We start from the raw sequence: 15,459 nt of genomic DNA, 5'->3' as shown, positions 1-15,459 counted from the left end.
TTTGGGACTTCCAATTTGGATGGACAAGACTAAGAGTCAAGCTTTCAAATGAATTAAAGCTCTGTCTGGGTTTTTGATTAATTAATAAGCTGGAATGGAAGATTGCTGCTAATCCTCCGCCCCGGCCCATACTACGAGCATTCTGACAGTTAGTGTGACTCGGGGGTGTTGACTCATTTAAACTAACATATTCATCCTGCTGTAACCAGGTTTCTGTAAGGCAGAATAAATCAATTTGTTGATCAATTATTATATCATTTACTAACAGGGACTTAGAAGAGAGAGATCTAATGTTTAATAGACCACATTTAACTGTTTTAGTCTGTGGTGCAGTTGAAGGTGCTATATTATTTTTTCTTTTTGAATTTTTATGCTTAAATAGATTTTTGCTGGTTATTGGTAGTCTGGGAGCAGGCACCGTCTCTACGGGGATGGGGTAATGAGGGGATGGCAGGGGGAGAGAAGCTGCAGAGAGGTGTGTAAGACTACAACTCTGCTTCCTGGTCCCAACCCTGGATAGTCACGGTTTGGAGGATTTAAGAAAATTGGCCAGATTTCTAGAAATGAGAGCTGCTCCATCCAAAGTGGGATGGATGCCGTCTCTCCTAACAAGACCAGGTTTTCCCCAGAAGCTTTGCCAATTATCTATGAAGCCCACCTCATTTTTTGGACACCACTCAGACAGCCAGCAATTCAAGGAGAACATGCGGCTAAACATGTCACTCCCGGTCTGATTGGGGAGGGGCCCAGAGAAAACTACAGAGTCCGACATTGTTTTTGCAAAGTTACACACCGATTTAATGTTAATTAACATGCAGTTGTCATGCGGTATGCATTATCTGAGTCCCTCCGTCCATGCCATCGCTCGCAATGACAGATATTCGCCCTCGGGTGAATATCTGTCATTTTGGGCGACTGGACATGGACGCCGGGCCTCTGAAAATGCATACCGCCCTCCAAAAGCATGTTATTGTATTAATATTCAAACTAACTTACAATCATATCTGTTCAATTAAGTGCTCTACCAAATAGCAATAACACTCTGTTTATGGTACACATAGATATCAGAGGTGATTGGGCAATGGATTGACTTGAATATTTTTTAAACTGACAATCACAATATCAGCCTTTTAAAGGTGCTTCTTCTGAATAAGTTTCAACCTGACCCATCCCCTGAGCAAGCACACTGGCAGTAGTGGGCACAGTTCCACTAATCCACTAACTGCTAATTAGGAAAGCTAACATTTGTGTTAGCAGATTAGCTTCTTTTTTTTTCCCAGTCAAAGTCAGCTTTATTGTCAATTCTTCACATGTACTAGATATACAAGGAATTGAAATTTTGTTTCTCACCTTCCCTCGATGATGACAGGACAAGACATTTCAACAATAAGGACAGAAAGGTGCACAAGTGTTTATAGTGTAGTGTCTGAGGTAATAGTAAAAGAATATAATTCAGATGATTTGGAAAACATCAGCAGACCACTTAGCTTCCTCTAAATTTAGTTCCACTAACATTTTTTGCTGGCATAGTGAATAAAACTTAATGGCCAAAATCATACGTTAATCCCTATTTGTTGCATGTTTTGCAGTAGTCAGACGGCTGTGAGCTCAGTCCTCCCCAGCAGAAGGGAGCTGAGCAGGCCTGCTGCTGTTGCCCCAAAAAAAGTAATTTACATTGCACATGCCACAAGACAAACAGTGGGCAGGAGACATAAAATGCAAAGCCCACTGTTTGTCTTGTGGCATGTGCAATCCCACCTGTCAACATGCACAGAACACTGCCATCTACTGTATGGGAGTGTGTATAATGACCAACATTGGTTGCTATTTGTTGTAAATACACTTCACAAACAGAATTTTCAGTTTTGCAAATGCCTTTTTTATTTTTTATTTTTTACAAATGAAATAAATGACGTTTGCAAATACACATTTATTTGTAAAAACCAAGACACACATTACAGTAACTTGTGTGTTGGCTGTGTGTTGACAAATAAATAAGCCAACCAACCAGTGAAGGAGACCCATTTTTCCATAACGCCTTTCGGCACGTGTCTGTTAATGCTCAAACCTTCGGAATTAGAGCATTACTTTAAAAGATATGTGCAATATTTTCACTTTGTGAAAATGACAGAGTTACTGTTAATATCGATAAACTATGTGGAATTAAGTTTTGGTCCCACTGAATAATAAATCCACAAAGAATGAGCAATGTATGGATTTATCAGAAATTTCAGTCATTATTCGAATAATGAGCCACATATATGAACATTGCGCAAGCAATTAAAGAACACTTCCAGTGAGTGCGAATGATTGTCTCAGTGCACACAGCGCAGCTCACCTGATCAATTATAATCAATTATATTAAATCTATCATAAACATACTTTTATAGCTGTTCATAAAGAAGGAATGAACATGCAACTTATTTACCAAGCTATTACAATATAAACATTACAAATAATTACCTTTTAGGCTGTTCCAAATACCTTCTCCAGCTTTTGCAGCGCAGGAAAAAGAGAGAAAGAAAAGCGGCAGCTGAAACGGTCCTCTGTGATTCCAGAAGCAATTAGAGGTGTTTTCAACAGCCAACTGAGTGAAAATGATGAATCAGCTACAAAATAATTATTCATAGACAGCATCCAGCGCACAAAGCAGGTGGGATTGTCACGACGAAGTGCGCAAGAAGACGGAGCCAAAATATCCCGTCCAAAATAGCTTGTCCTGTCTTCGTAGCTGCCAGGTCCTCAGATAATAGGCTTCTTTTCATACACAACAAGACAGGCCGTATCAAGGCACTTTTCACTCATGGTCACAACATAACTCTTCACCAAACTAGCTACACTACTTGAACTATCAAAACACAATAAATGTATAACACTAACAACACTGCTAAATCAACATGTACTACAATAATAACTTTTTAAAAAGACCCAAACTCTGAACTCCCATAATGCATTGCAGCAGCGATTGATTGTGTGTCTGCTTTAAATACAGCATGTACATGCAGATCTTTACTATTTTAGGTGAAAAGACACTTATTTATAGAGTTAAATTTGTCTCATTAACACCTTCATTTGCACACGTTTTGGAATCCACAAACACAAATTAAGTAAATATGTCATTTTTTTTCATTTGTAAAAAAAGGAATTTGCAAAACTGAAAATTCTGTTTGTGAAGTGTGATTTAGCATTTGTGAATCACCGATCACACACACTCATCGCTTTGCTCACTTACGCAATATTCGCCCTATTGAGATATCCCATAATCCCTTGAATGCCAGAGAATCACTGCAGTCTAAACAACATGGAGAAACCACATTGCAGCAATTGCAAATGACCATTATACTGCCAAAATGTACGAGGGCTGTCAATAAAGTAACGGCCCTTTTTTATTTTTTTCAAAAACTATATGGATTTCATTCATATGTTTTTACATCAGACATGCTTGAACCCTCGTGCGCATGCGTGAGTTTTTCCACGCCTGTCGGTGACGTCATTCGCCTGTGAGCACTCCTTGTGGGAGGAGTCGTCCAGCCCCTCGTCGGAATTCCTTTGTCTGAGAAGTTGCTGAGAGACTGGCGCTTTGTTTGATCAAAATTTTTTCTAAACCTGTGAGACACATCGAAGTGGACACGGTTCGAAAAATTAAGCTGGTTTTCAGTGAAAATTTTAACAGCTGATGAGAGATTTTGAGGTGATTCTGTCGCTTTAAGGACTTCCCACAGTGCGAGACGTCGCTCAGCGCTCTCAGCCGCCGTCGCCAGCCTGTTCAAGCTGAAAACCTCCACATTTCAGGCTCTATTGATCCAGGACGTCGTGAGAGAACAGAGAAGTTTCAGAAGAAGTCGGTTTCAACATTTTATCCGGATATTCCACTGTTAAAGGAGATTTTTTTAATGAAAGACGTGCGGATGGATCCGCGCGTCGGGACGCAGCCGACGTGTTGCGGCGGCACAGGAAAAACACCTCCGTGTTGATAGCCATTTGTAAAATCCAGGCGGCTTTTGATGGCTTTCAGTGGAGTGAGTATATGAGAAATTGTTTAACAGGCAGGACATGTTCCAACTTGTCCTTAAGGCTTTCAACAGAGGTGTTTTTCCTGTGGCAGAGCGTCGCGTCGGCTGCGTCCCGACGCGCGGACCCGTCCGCACGTCTTTCATTAAAAAAATCTCCTTTAACAGTGGAATATCCGGATAAAATGCTGAAACCGACTTCTTCTGAAACTTCTCTGTTCTCTCACGACGTCCTGGATCAATAGAACCTGAAATGTGAAGGTTTTCAGCTTGAACAGGCTGACGACGGCGCCTGAGAGCGCTGAGCGACGTCTCGCACCGTGGGAAGTCCTTAAAGCGACAGAATCACCTCAAAATCTCTCATCAGCCGTTAAAATTTTCACTGAAAACCAGCTTAATTTTTCGAACCGTGTCCACTTTGATGTGTCTCACAGGTTTAGAAAAAATTTTGATCAAACAAAGCGCCAGTCTCTCAGCAACTTCTCAGACAAAGGAATTCCGACGAGGGGCTGGACGACTCCTCCCACAAGGAGTGGTCACAGGCGAATGACGTCACCGACAGGCGTGGAAAAACTCACGCATGTGCACGAGGGTTCAAGCATGTCTGACGTAAAAACATATGAATGAAATCCATATAGTTTTTGAAAAAAATAAAAAGGACCGTAACTTTATTGACAGCCCTCGTATATTTTTATGCCTTTCATCACATTAATATGAGACTGCATGCATGAGATCCAGGAAACTTATCAAAAAAAAAAGTTTCAAATATTCCGTGTCTGCTACGTTTAATCTGCGTGGATCTTCATAAACGCAAACCGAATTTCAGACATCTTATATATATTACTCTGGAACAAACAACACATACAGTGTTGTCAAGGACAATAAGCAGGGCATTAAAGAGCAAAGTTCTGAAATATAAAGAACACTGACCCTGTCACTCTCTCTTCAAGTATCCACTCCTTTTGTCTCCTTGATATTCACAACCTATCCACTCCTGATGATCTGGTTTCTCATTACAACAACGGTCTCCATAATATTTTTAATTCTCTTGCTCCATTAAAAAACAGATCAGTTTCTTTCTCTGTTAACCTGAAACTCAGTGCAATCCAAAAAATTCTTGCACAAATGAAAAATCAGCTGAAAAAGGGCCAAAACTCGCACTGGCACCAGTAGATCATGGCAATGTTCTATTTATTTTTGACACCGGTTATATCAGATGGTTATCTAATTACAACTTGGCTTTTTTTTTTTTTTTTGAAAATGCACAAATTTACAAAAGCACATTTATGTAAACACCAACACACAACACACGTCATATTAATGTGTTGGTTTACATAATGAATGACTCAACCAAATCAGTGTTAGCGGAGACACATTTTACCCAGAATCATTTGCGATCTGTCTGTATTCTTTACAAAACTTCAGAATTAGTGCATTATTCAACATTAAATGATATATGTTATATTTTAACTTTGTACAAATGACAGAATTGACATTAATGGAGTTATTCTATCAGTAGTCATTTTGTTTATACACCAAACCATAACTCAGCATTGGTTTATTTTCCAAGACCTCGGCCTGATGGCAGCATTGTGATTGAGTGCAGAGTTGAGCTTTGTGGCTCTTCTCAGCTTGCTTCTGTGCTGGAAGTCATGTAGTAAACAGGAGCTTCCAGCAGGGGGCAAGATGTTCAAAGACACAAGTGCTGGCTCATTGTTTGGGTCTGTTGTCGCTTTTGATGTTACCAGAAGTGATCGTGGTGTTAAAACTCAAAATCAGCTTGTTAGTAGTTGCAAGTGTACCAGACACAATACTGGAATTTATCGGTTATCTGTAACTTCTGATACATTTTTGGGTGGTTTATTGTTTTATCTTTATCAAAGATAACTTTTCAGTTATCTGATTATCTGTTATCAAAGTTAATTTTTTGGTTATCTGTGCCCACCACTGGTCTTTGATCACCCAATGTGGGGACAAGCGACCTCCCAGTGGTTATTGTCCATCAAGCAGGAGACCCATAGCATGGTGGCATATTCCATCGAATTCCGCAATCTATCCTTGGAGTCCAGCTGGAATGCCGCTGTGCTACGGAGTGCATTAGTTAGCTGTCTGTCCAAAATGCTGAAAGATGAGCTGGTGATCCAGGATCTATGCTCCTCCTTAGACCAACTCATTTCCTTGTCCATCAAAATAGACTATTGGTTGTGGGAGAAAGGCCAATGGATGGAGCATGCGTCTTCCCCTCGGTTCCCTCTACAAGCGGGCCCCGGTCCTTCTTCTTCGTGCTCCACCAGGACTACACTCCCTGTGCTCACAGTGCCCCCTGCCGAGCTGCATTGGCTCTTCAGCAGGGACCCAATTGACTCCTGAAGGGAGGGTAGGCAGCATTTGACAGCCAGGGAGTGCTTGTATTGTAACACCTGGGGACATATTCACTAATGCCCGGTTCGGCCAACAGGCTTTTGTTGAGCTGTACACACTTCATGGGTGACCGCTTGCCACGAACTTAATTCCTGGCCACACTCTTTTTTGGTAATCAGACTGTTAAACTCCAGGCTCTTATAGACTCAGGTGCCGATTCAAATTTTTTAGATCCTACCATAATCATTCAGGCTCACATTCTGGTGGACGCCGAATGCATGAGACCTAACATGACCATTTGAGAGCGTGAGTCTCACTATGAATGAGTGAAACTTGAGAGCTCTGTTCCAGTCATGTTACTAGTCTCGGGTAACCATGAATCACAAATCATGAATCACTGCAATTTTTTGTTTATTCCGCTACTCCCTCACTGGTGTTGGGGCATCCCTGGCTAATCTTTCACAACTCTGGTGTCGACTGGCCGACCGGGACCATCTCCCGGTGGGACAAAGCCTGTCACCTCCACTGTCTTCATTCCTCTGTTCCTTTCACCCAGGGTTCCAGGGAGTCTATCACCATGTCCATTGTGCTCTCTGTAGTCCCCAAACAGTACAATAATCTCTAGGAAGTTTTTTAGTAAGAGCTGGGCTCTCTCCTTGCCTCCTCACCGACTGTGTGACTGCTCTATCAATTTGCTTCCGGACGTGCCTTTTTCCTCCAGTCATCTTTACAACCTGTTGTACCCGGAGAGGGAATTGATGGAGCAGTATCAATCAATCAATCAATCAGTTTTTTATATAGCGCCAAATCACAACAAACAGTTGCCCCAAGGCGCTTTATATTGTAAGGCAAGGCCATACAATAATTATGTAAAACCCCAACGGTCAAACGACCCCCTGTGAGCAAGCACTTGGCTACAGTGGGAAGGAAAAACTCCCTTTTAACAGGAAGAAACCTCCAGCAGAACCAGGCTCAGGGAGGGGCAGTCTTCTGCTGGGACTGGTTGGGGCTGAGGGAGAGAACCAGGAAAAAGACATGCTGTGGAGGGGAGCAGAGATCGATCACTAATGATTAAATGCAGAGTGGTGCATACAGAGCAAAAAGAGAAAGAAACAGTGCATCATGGGAACCCCCCAGCAGTCTACGTCTATAGCAGCATAACTAAGGGATGGTTCAGGGTCACCTGATCCAGCCCTAACTATAAACTTTAGCAAAAAGGAAAGTTTTAAGCCTAATCTTAAAAGTATATCAGTATATCAAGACTCCCTGGCTGCTGACCTTATCTGTCCTTCCTCCTCGCCCCTAAGGGCTGGATTCTTTTTTGGGACGCTCCATCCATGCATTGATTATTGTGGGTTAAATCCCATTACCGTCCACAACCGGTATCCACTTCCCTTACTGGATTCCATGTTTGACTCACTGCAGGGGGTGGCAATATTCTCCAAACTCGATCTTAGGAATGCTTACCACCTCATCCGCATCAAGGAAGGGGACGAGTGGAAGACCGCATTCAATACGCTGCTAGGGCATTTTGAATATCTCATTATACCCTTCGGCCTCACAAATGCTCCCATCGTTTTTCAAGCTTTGATAAATGATGTCCTCCATGATTTTCTGAACCATTTTGTTATCCGATACCTCGACAGAATGCTCATATTTTCCAGAAATATTCAGGAACACATCCAACATGTCTGCCTTGTCCTCAAGAGACTTCTTGAGAGCTGTCTCTTTATTAAGGCAGAAAAAATGTGCTTTTCACCAGTCTTCCATATCTTTTTTAGGTTTCATTTTTCCCTCTGCCTCTGACTCCCGCTGAGTGCAACTACGATGTGGGGAACTGGGAATTCCTGGTTGTGAAGGAGGCACTGGAGGAGTGGAGACATTGATTGGAAGGTACGTCAGTCCCTTTTCATTGTGTGGACTGATCATAAGAATCTCACCAATATACAAAATGCTAAGAGACTTAATTCCAGACAGGCCAGGTGGTCTCTGTTTTTTTGGACGTTTCAACTTTTCACTCACCTACAGACCCAGTTCCAAGGACATTAAGCTTGATGCTTTTGGACTACTCACCTACTCCGGACTGTATGCTCCCAAGTCAGATGGTGGTTGGAGGACTCACTTGGGACATTAAGAGGGTCGTCTGGGAGGCCCAGAAGACCCACCCAGACCCTGGAGCTCTTTGTGCCTCCTTCAGCCTGCTCAGCCGTCCTTCATTTCATCCACACAACAAAGTTTTCCTGTCACCCAGGCATCCACAGAACATTACATCTGGTCCAGCAACTCTTCTGGTGGACCTCCATCCAGGCAGATGTGCGAGAGTATGTAAACACCTGTACCACCTGCACCAGGAGTAAGGCATCTCACCAGCCACTGTCTGGCCTCCTCCATCCTCTTCCTGGTCGCCCATGGTCACACATCTGTCTGGACTTTATCACTGGTTTGCCCACCTCAAGCAGAAACACCATCATCCTGGACCATTTTTCAAAGGCTTCGTAGCCCTGCCCAAGTTACCTTCAGCCTTGGAGACCACTGACCTCCTAGTTCATCATGTGTTCCAGCTGCATGGCATCCCTGTAGACATTATGTCAGATAGAGGACCCCAGTTTACACCTCAAGTTCCTTAGGGGCCTCGGTCAGTCTCATCTGGATTTCATCCCCAGACCAACGGGCAGGCGGAGCAGGCCAACCAGGAACTTGAGGCCACTCTATGCTGCGTCACATCCTCCTATCCGTCCCCCTGGAGTGCACATCTACCTTGGGTTGAATATACTCATAACACCCAGGTGAGCTCTGCCACTGGTTTATCTCCATTCAAATGTTCAGTAGAATATCAGCCTCAGGATATCAGCAGACAAGCACCAAACCATGGCCCCCAGTTACCAGTTTGGCCAGGAGGAATGGCTGTCCAGCAAAGACATGCCTCTGAAGGCTGCAGCCAAGAAGCCGGTTCCCCGATACCTGGGACTATTTGTGGTGGAAGAAATTGTCAACCCCGCTGCCATCAGGCTCAAGTTGCCCTGGACTCTCAAAATATATCCTGTGGTGCATGTCTCTCATCTGAAGCCAGTTTGTACCAGCACTTTGTGGCCTGTAGCTGAACTCTCTCCTCCCACCTGGATTGTGAATGGCCATCCACCTTGGACCATGCACTGGATATTGGATGAACTCTCTCCTCCCACCTGGATTGTGGATGGCCATCCAGCTTGGACCATGCACTGGATATTGGATGGGCACCGCCGGGGTCAGGTTGACAGTATCTGGTGGACTGTAAGCGTTATGGCCCTGACGAGTGCTCATATTGGACCCCCCCATCTGTGTCTTCTATCAGGCCCACACGGACTGGTCTGGTAAGTCACCTGGGGGTTTGTGTTGTGGGGGGGTAGGGTACTCTTGTGCTGCCTTTATCTGCCTCACTACCTCTCCCTTCCTGTGTCATCTGGAGCCTGCATTCGGAGCTGATTGGATTCACCTGTCTACACTTATCACCACCTGTTTATATACCTCGCCTCTTCATTCATTCAGACTCCGGGAACTCAGTTTTGCCTGCAGGGTATTCTGGACAAGTTATTAGTTTTTTTAACTTTTGTCTCCTCTGATTGTTGCTTGTACTAACTCAGGGGTGGCCAAGGTCGGTCCTCGAGAGCCACCTTCCTGACACTCTTAGTTGTCTCCCTGCTCCAACACACCTGAATCCAATGAAAGGCTCATTAAAAGTCTGCTAACGAGTCTTTCATTGGATTCAGGTGTGTTGGAGCAGGGAGACAACTAAGAGTGTCAAGAAGGTGGCTCTCAAGGACCGAACTTGGCCATCCCTGTACTAACTCCTTTCTCCATGTCCTCAGCTTTTCCTGGTTCCATCATTTCTGTTGTAGTCACCTGGGTCTGTCTGGTTCTGGAATCCCCTCCGTTACCATCTGGTTTGAGAGCTCACTGTGTCTACCTCTGTTCTAGCTGGTCTTTCCCTCCTCCAGTGCCTGATTCCTCAGTTTTCTACATTTGTTACTTACTGTGTTACTACAATAAATTGTTTCATTTTTTTATTCTGGCCTGTTCTCTGCTGTTGTGGGTCCTAATCCTTGTCTTTGTTGTTTTTTTGTTTGTTTGTTTGTGTTTTTTTTTTTTTGCCATAACAGAGATAGAGTTTTAAGGTTTTACATATTTTTCAATACTCGGTAAAAATGTTAAAATCAGAACTGAGTGTGGCCTATATCAAAATATTTGTCATACTCCAAAGAATCTATCGATGTATGACTGTTGATTGTACAGTATTGGCAAGTAGAATCAAAAGTCAAGGAACAGAATCAGAGTACAGCAAACAGACATCAGTGCTCAGCTTCAAAGGTCAGCACTCAAGGTCAAAATTCATTGATCATGAACAATTTTTTGCACAATGTGCAAAAATTGGTCAACTACAGTGATAAAAGAAAAAGGATGACTAAAAACATGTTGGGATATTTATACTGTTAAATAACAGAAATCATACCAAAACATAAACATATTTTCTCACTTTAAATCCATTTTTTTTATAAATACATTCCAAACCTGTGGTTATGCTTTACCATCAAAGCTGCCATGCTGTAGGGCATGGTCCAGGAGCCTGGAGTGTGTGTCAAGAGATGGGCGGAACACAAACACACCAGAGTTAAAGCAGTCTGGCCAGCTGGGATCTGGAGCAGCAGACAGTTCATCTCTCTCAAACAGCTCATCCACGTTACAAAGAACCTGAGGAGGTTAAAGAAGTCAAAACAATATTGGTGCAGTGCATCTATATGTGTCAGTATACATACATGAATAATCACTCCCTGCTTTATTAGGTACACCTCATGAGTATCGGGTTCAACCCACTTTGTTTTTGAATGCCACAGCAGAAATTGAGACTCATCAGAACAAATACAATGAGTTTGTACAACATGATTGGCTGATTAGACACTTGGTTTAATAAGCAATTAAATACATCACTAATAGGGGTGTCACGGAACACAGGCGCCACGGTTTGGTTCACACTGAGGTCTGGACACCACGGTTTAGTACCACAGCATACAGACAGAAAAAAGTTTCCATTTCACCTAACCTGCATGTCTCTGCATGTAGGAGGAAGTCGGAGCACCCAGAGAGAACCCATAAAAACATGGAGAGAACATGCAAACTCCATACAGAAAGGCCACAGGTGGGAATCAAACCCACGACCTTCTTGCTGTGAGGCAACAGTGATAACCACAAAGCCACCGTGCTGTGCTATTTTCGTGTGTTTGTTTTTATATCATGTGAGGTGTTGAGTCAGACCACCTTCAGTATTTTGTCCATTCTTTTTTTTAATTCTTTTTTATTATGCTTTTCCATGAATATACATAACATACTCCTCATTTAGTCATCTGTAATTGTATCACTGTAACCTACAGTAAAATGTCCTAGACTTCATAAGCTGTACAAAAACAAGTAGGGACCCATTAGGCATTCAAACATCTAGTAATATCTACCTATAACCATTTTTAACATAAGAACAAAAATATTTATAAACAAACACGTGTAAAATGTTGGGGTAAACCACAATGACACATAAAGCCCTCTACGGGGAGAATATAAAATAAAACAGAAAAAGGACCCAAAGGTCCACTTTTAAACAAATGATGGTCGTATTGGCGTGACATAGATTATTCGTCTTTCCCATCTTTTCAAAAAAAATTTCTTGTTGCAGAACAAAGGTAATCCTCTCCATCTTAAACATATCATAGGTTATGTCGATCCATTCTTCTACAGTAGGTACTTCAGGTTTTAACCACCTCCTGGTAATAGCTTTTCTGCTAGCAGCACTTAGGATCCGAAATAAGCATTTGACATTAGAGGAAGCATTTTCTGTTGTAATGGCCCCCAAGTATAATGACTCAAATTTAAATTGGATGTCCAACTGGAAAACACTTTCCAAAACTTTATATATTTCCCACCAAAATGGAACCAATGATGCACAGGACACTGAACTTGGCCTCTGTGGAATGGACAATCCTAAGGCCGGAATGCGAAGCTGAATGACTCTGTGTTATTACTCGGCTTGGTGACAGGCACCAAGAGTCTTCCAGACCCCTTTTTCACAAAGTATCTGAAGAGAGCTCGAACATTTCCTGGCCTGAATTCATGACACCCCAGGACACTTCAATGAACAGTCCCTATCTTGGATAAAAGATCAGAAGGACTCCTGGTCCAAATTGGACTGTGGTTTCAGTCAATGCCAGTTCAAACAGAATTTGACAGTTTAATGAAACCTATTTGGAGAACTTCCAAACCCACTACAGGACATTTTCTGCTAATAACATCTCAAGTGCCCCTTTAAAGATAAAGATCAACTTTATTTATTCTGAAGGAAATTATTTTGCCAGGGTACAGAAACAGTAAACAGTGGTTAGTTAAATACACAATTACAGAAAGTCTTAGTATTAAATAGAAAACAAGCAATTTTTTTTACAAGAAGCACAACAAATGTATGTGAAATGACTGGATATATTTCATAAGATCTTTGACAGTATTGAACAATGGACATAACTCTGAATAACTGAATAACTGTGTTCATTATGTATTCATCCTGCAGAAGGGGGGGATGATAAAATGTGATTGCCACAGGTAGGAGAGACCTCCTGTGGCATTCTGTGGTACACCTCGGTGGTCTCAGTCTATGACTGAAGTTGCTTTGACAGGACATTAGTTTGGCATGCAGAGGGTGGGAGGTATTGTCCAGGATGCTGACCAGCTTTGTCAGTATGCTTCTCTCTGCCTTCAGCCTGCTGTCCCAGCACACTACAGCATAGAAGATGATGCTGGAGACCACTGAGTGGTAAAACATCTGCAACATATTTCTGCAGACACTGAAAGATCTGAGCCTCCTGAGGAAGTACAGTTGGCTCTGACCTTTCTTATACACAGTCTCTGTGTTGACAGTCCAGTCTAGTTTATTGTCAATGTGGACAACCAGGTACTTGTAGTAGTCCACAATGTCCCCTTCTGTTCCATTGATGGTAACTGGGTTCAGAAGGGTCTTCCCTCTTCTGAAGTCCACCACCAGCTCCTTTGTTTTGGATACACTGAGCTGCAGGTGGTTGAGTCCACACCACTCGACAACCTGTCCATCACACTCCTGCACTCAGCCTTCTGGTCACTGCAGATGCAGCCCACAATGGCAGAGTCATCCAAAAACTTCTGCAGGTGGCAGGACTGTGACCAGAACCTGAAGTCTGAAGTGTACAGTGTGAACAGGAAAGCAGACAGGACTGTCCCCTGTGGTTCCCCCGTGCTGCTCCTGATGGTGTCAGATGTAATGTCTCAAAGCCTGTGAGAAGCCTCTTGAAGCCAACTACGGTCATTGGTAATCCACGCCACCAGTGGAGGCTCCACTTTCATGTCAAGTAGTTTATCGGTGAGCAGGTCAGGTCAGATGGTGTTGAATGCACTGGAAAAGTCAAATAACATGACTCTCACAGTGCTGCCTGCCTCCTCCAGGTAAGAATAAGCTCTGTGCAACATGAAGATGATGGCATCCTCCACTCTCCTGTTGGGCTGGCATGCGAACTGCAGGGGGTCCAGTGATGGTTTGATGACTGTGCAGAGGTGCCTCAGGATAAGCCTCTCAAGAGACTTCATAACATGTGATGTTAGGGCCACAGGTCTGTAGTCACTAAGTGTGTTGGAGTCCTTCTTGGGCACAGGGACCAGACATGAGGTTTTCTACCACTGAGGAACAACCATTTGGCTGAGGCTCAAGTTGAAGATGTGCTGGAAAATCCTACACAGATGGAAAGCACATCCCTTCAGCACTCTGGGGCTGAGGCTGTCAGGACCCACAGCCTTTCCTGGACACAGACAACTAAGGCCTTGTCCACACATAGTGGGGTTTTTGTAAAACCAAATATCCTGTCCCCTCTGTCTAGAAAAAAAAACTGTAGTACACACCACCTCATTTTTAGGAAAAAAAAAAATCCACACCTAACTGCATAAGTGTGTTTTTAAGCATATTCATAAACATGCCAGACCTTTAGGTGGCAGAAGTTCCCCAAATACTATCCAATCAGAGCAAGCTTCCGTCTCTCAACGTCACTTCCATAAAACACAAAACATGATGCCAGGCTCGTTCGTGTGGTCCAATAAAGAGGCAGAATTATGTAGTTTTTGTTGTGTAGGCCGCTGAAGAGGAGGTACTGCTGGCCCACCACCACCAGAGGGCGCCACCGCCCCACAGGAGCAGCCTCGGTAACAGCTGTCACCCATCACCTGAGACAGCTGACGGCAATTATCACTGGGGTATATCAGCAGGACCGCATCTCCACCTCATCGCCGAGATATCGTTCTACCTGGAAGGTAATAATCTCAGCTGACTGCTTGACAGTAACCTTTGTGATTTTTGTGAGTGATTGCAGACTTTTTTCCCCAACGAGAGGTGGAGGTAGCTTCCCTGCCGTACAGGTTGCTGGGTGCAAACGCGCCCACGTTAATTGTGTTCTTGTTCCTCGCCAGCAGTACCAGGTCCGACACGCGGAGGCAGTGGCCACCTGGGAGTTCGGAACTTGCCGGCTCCAGTATTCCCGGGGTCCTGTGGCGGAGGAAACCGTGTGGTTCCGGTTCTACTTTGGAGAGGCGTCTCCTATCTTCGAGCCTGCCCACACGACACCTTCGTGAATTGAACTTTGTCCATTGTTGTAATTTGTTGTGTTTGTTGTGCACGTTCGCAACAGTAAAGTGTTGTTATTTGACCTATTCCATTGTCCGTTCATTTGCGCCCCCTGTTGTGGGTCCGTGTTCCTACACTTTCCCAACAGGATATCTCGGCCAGCGTCATGGATCCCGAGGGGCGTCAACCGGCTGTTGAACGGCCAATGGAAGAACAAGGCGCACAGGCGTCCGCAGGAGGGGTAATCGGTGAGTTGCAGCGGATCCTCACCGCTTTCACGACTCGGTTAGACTTGATGGCCGAGCAGAACGCCCTCCTGAACCGCAGAGTGGAGGCTCTCGCCGCGCAGGTGGAAGCGCGCCCTCCGGGCGCCGCTGCGGCTCTCCCTCCCGTAGACCCTGTGCGTGACAGCGACGTTCCACTGGTTGTCCAACG

General features: G+C 43.9%; 1 protein-coding gene across 1 annotated transcript in view; it reads right to left on the bottom strand.

The window, feature by feature from the left end:
* gyg2 (glycogenin 2) overlaps positions 1-15,459 on the bottom strand; it is a 139,623-nt gene that overhangs the window by 61,571 nt on the left and 62,593 nt on the right. Inside the window, exon 4 of the mRNA XM_034173521.1 lies at positions 10,934-11,096. Within this exon, the coding sequence (XP_034029412.1) occupies positions 10,934-11,096 (163 nt within the window). The remainder of the gene's footprint in view (positions 1-10,933; positions 11,097-15,459) is intronic.

The sequence above is a fragment of the Thalassophryne amazonica genome, chromosome 1 (genome assembly GCF_902500255.1).
Source record: "Thalassophryne amazonica chromosome 1, fThaAma1.1, whole genome shotgun sequence".
Classification (NCBI taxonomy): domain Eukaryota; kingdom Metazoa; phylum Chordata; class Actinopteri; order Batrachoidiformes; family Batrachoididae; genus Thalassophryne; species Thalassophryne amazonica.
This window is presented reverse-complemented; position numbering and strand designations above follow the sequence as displayed.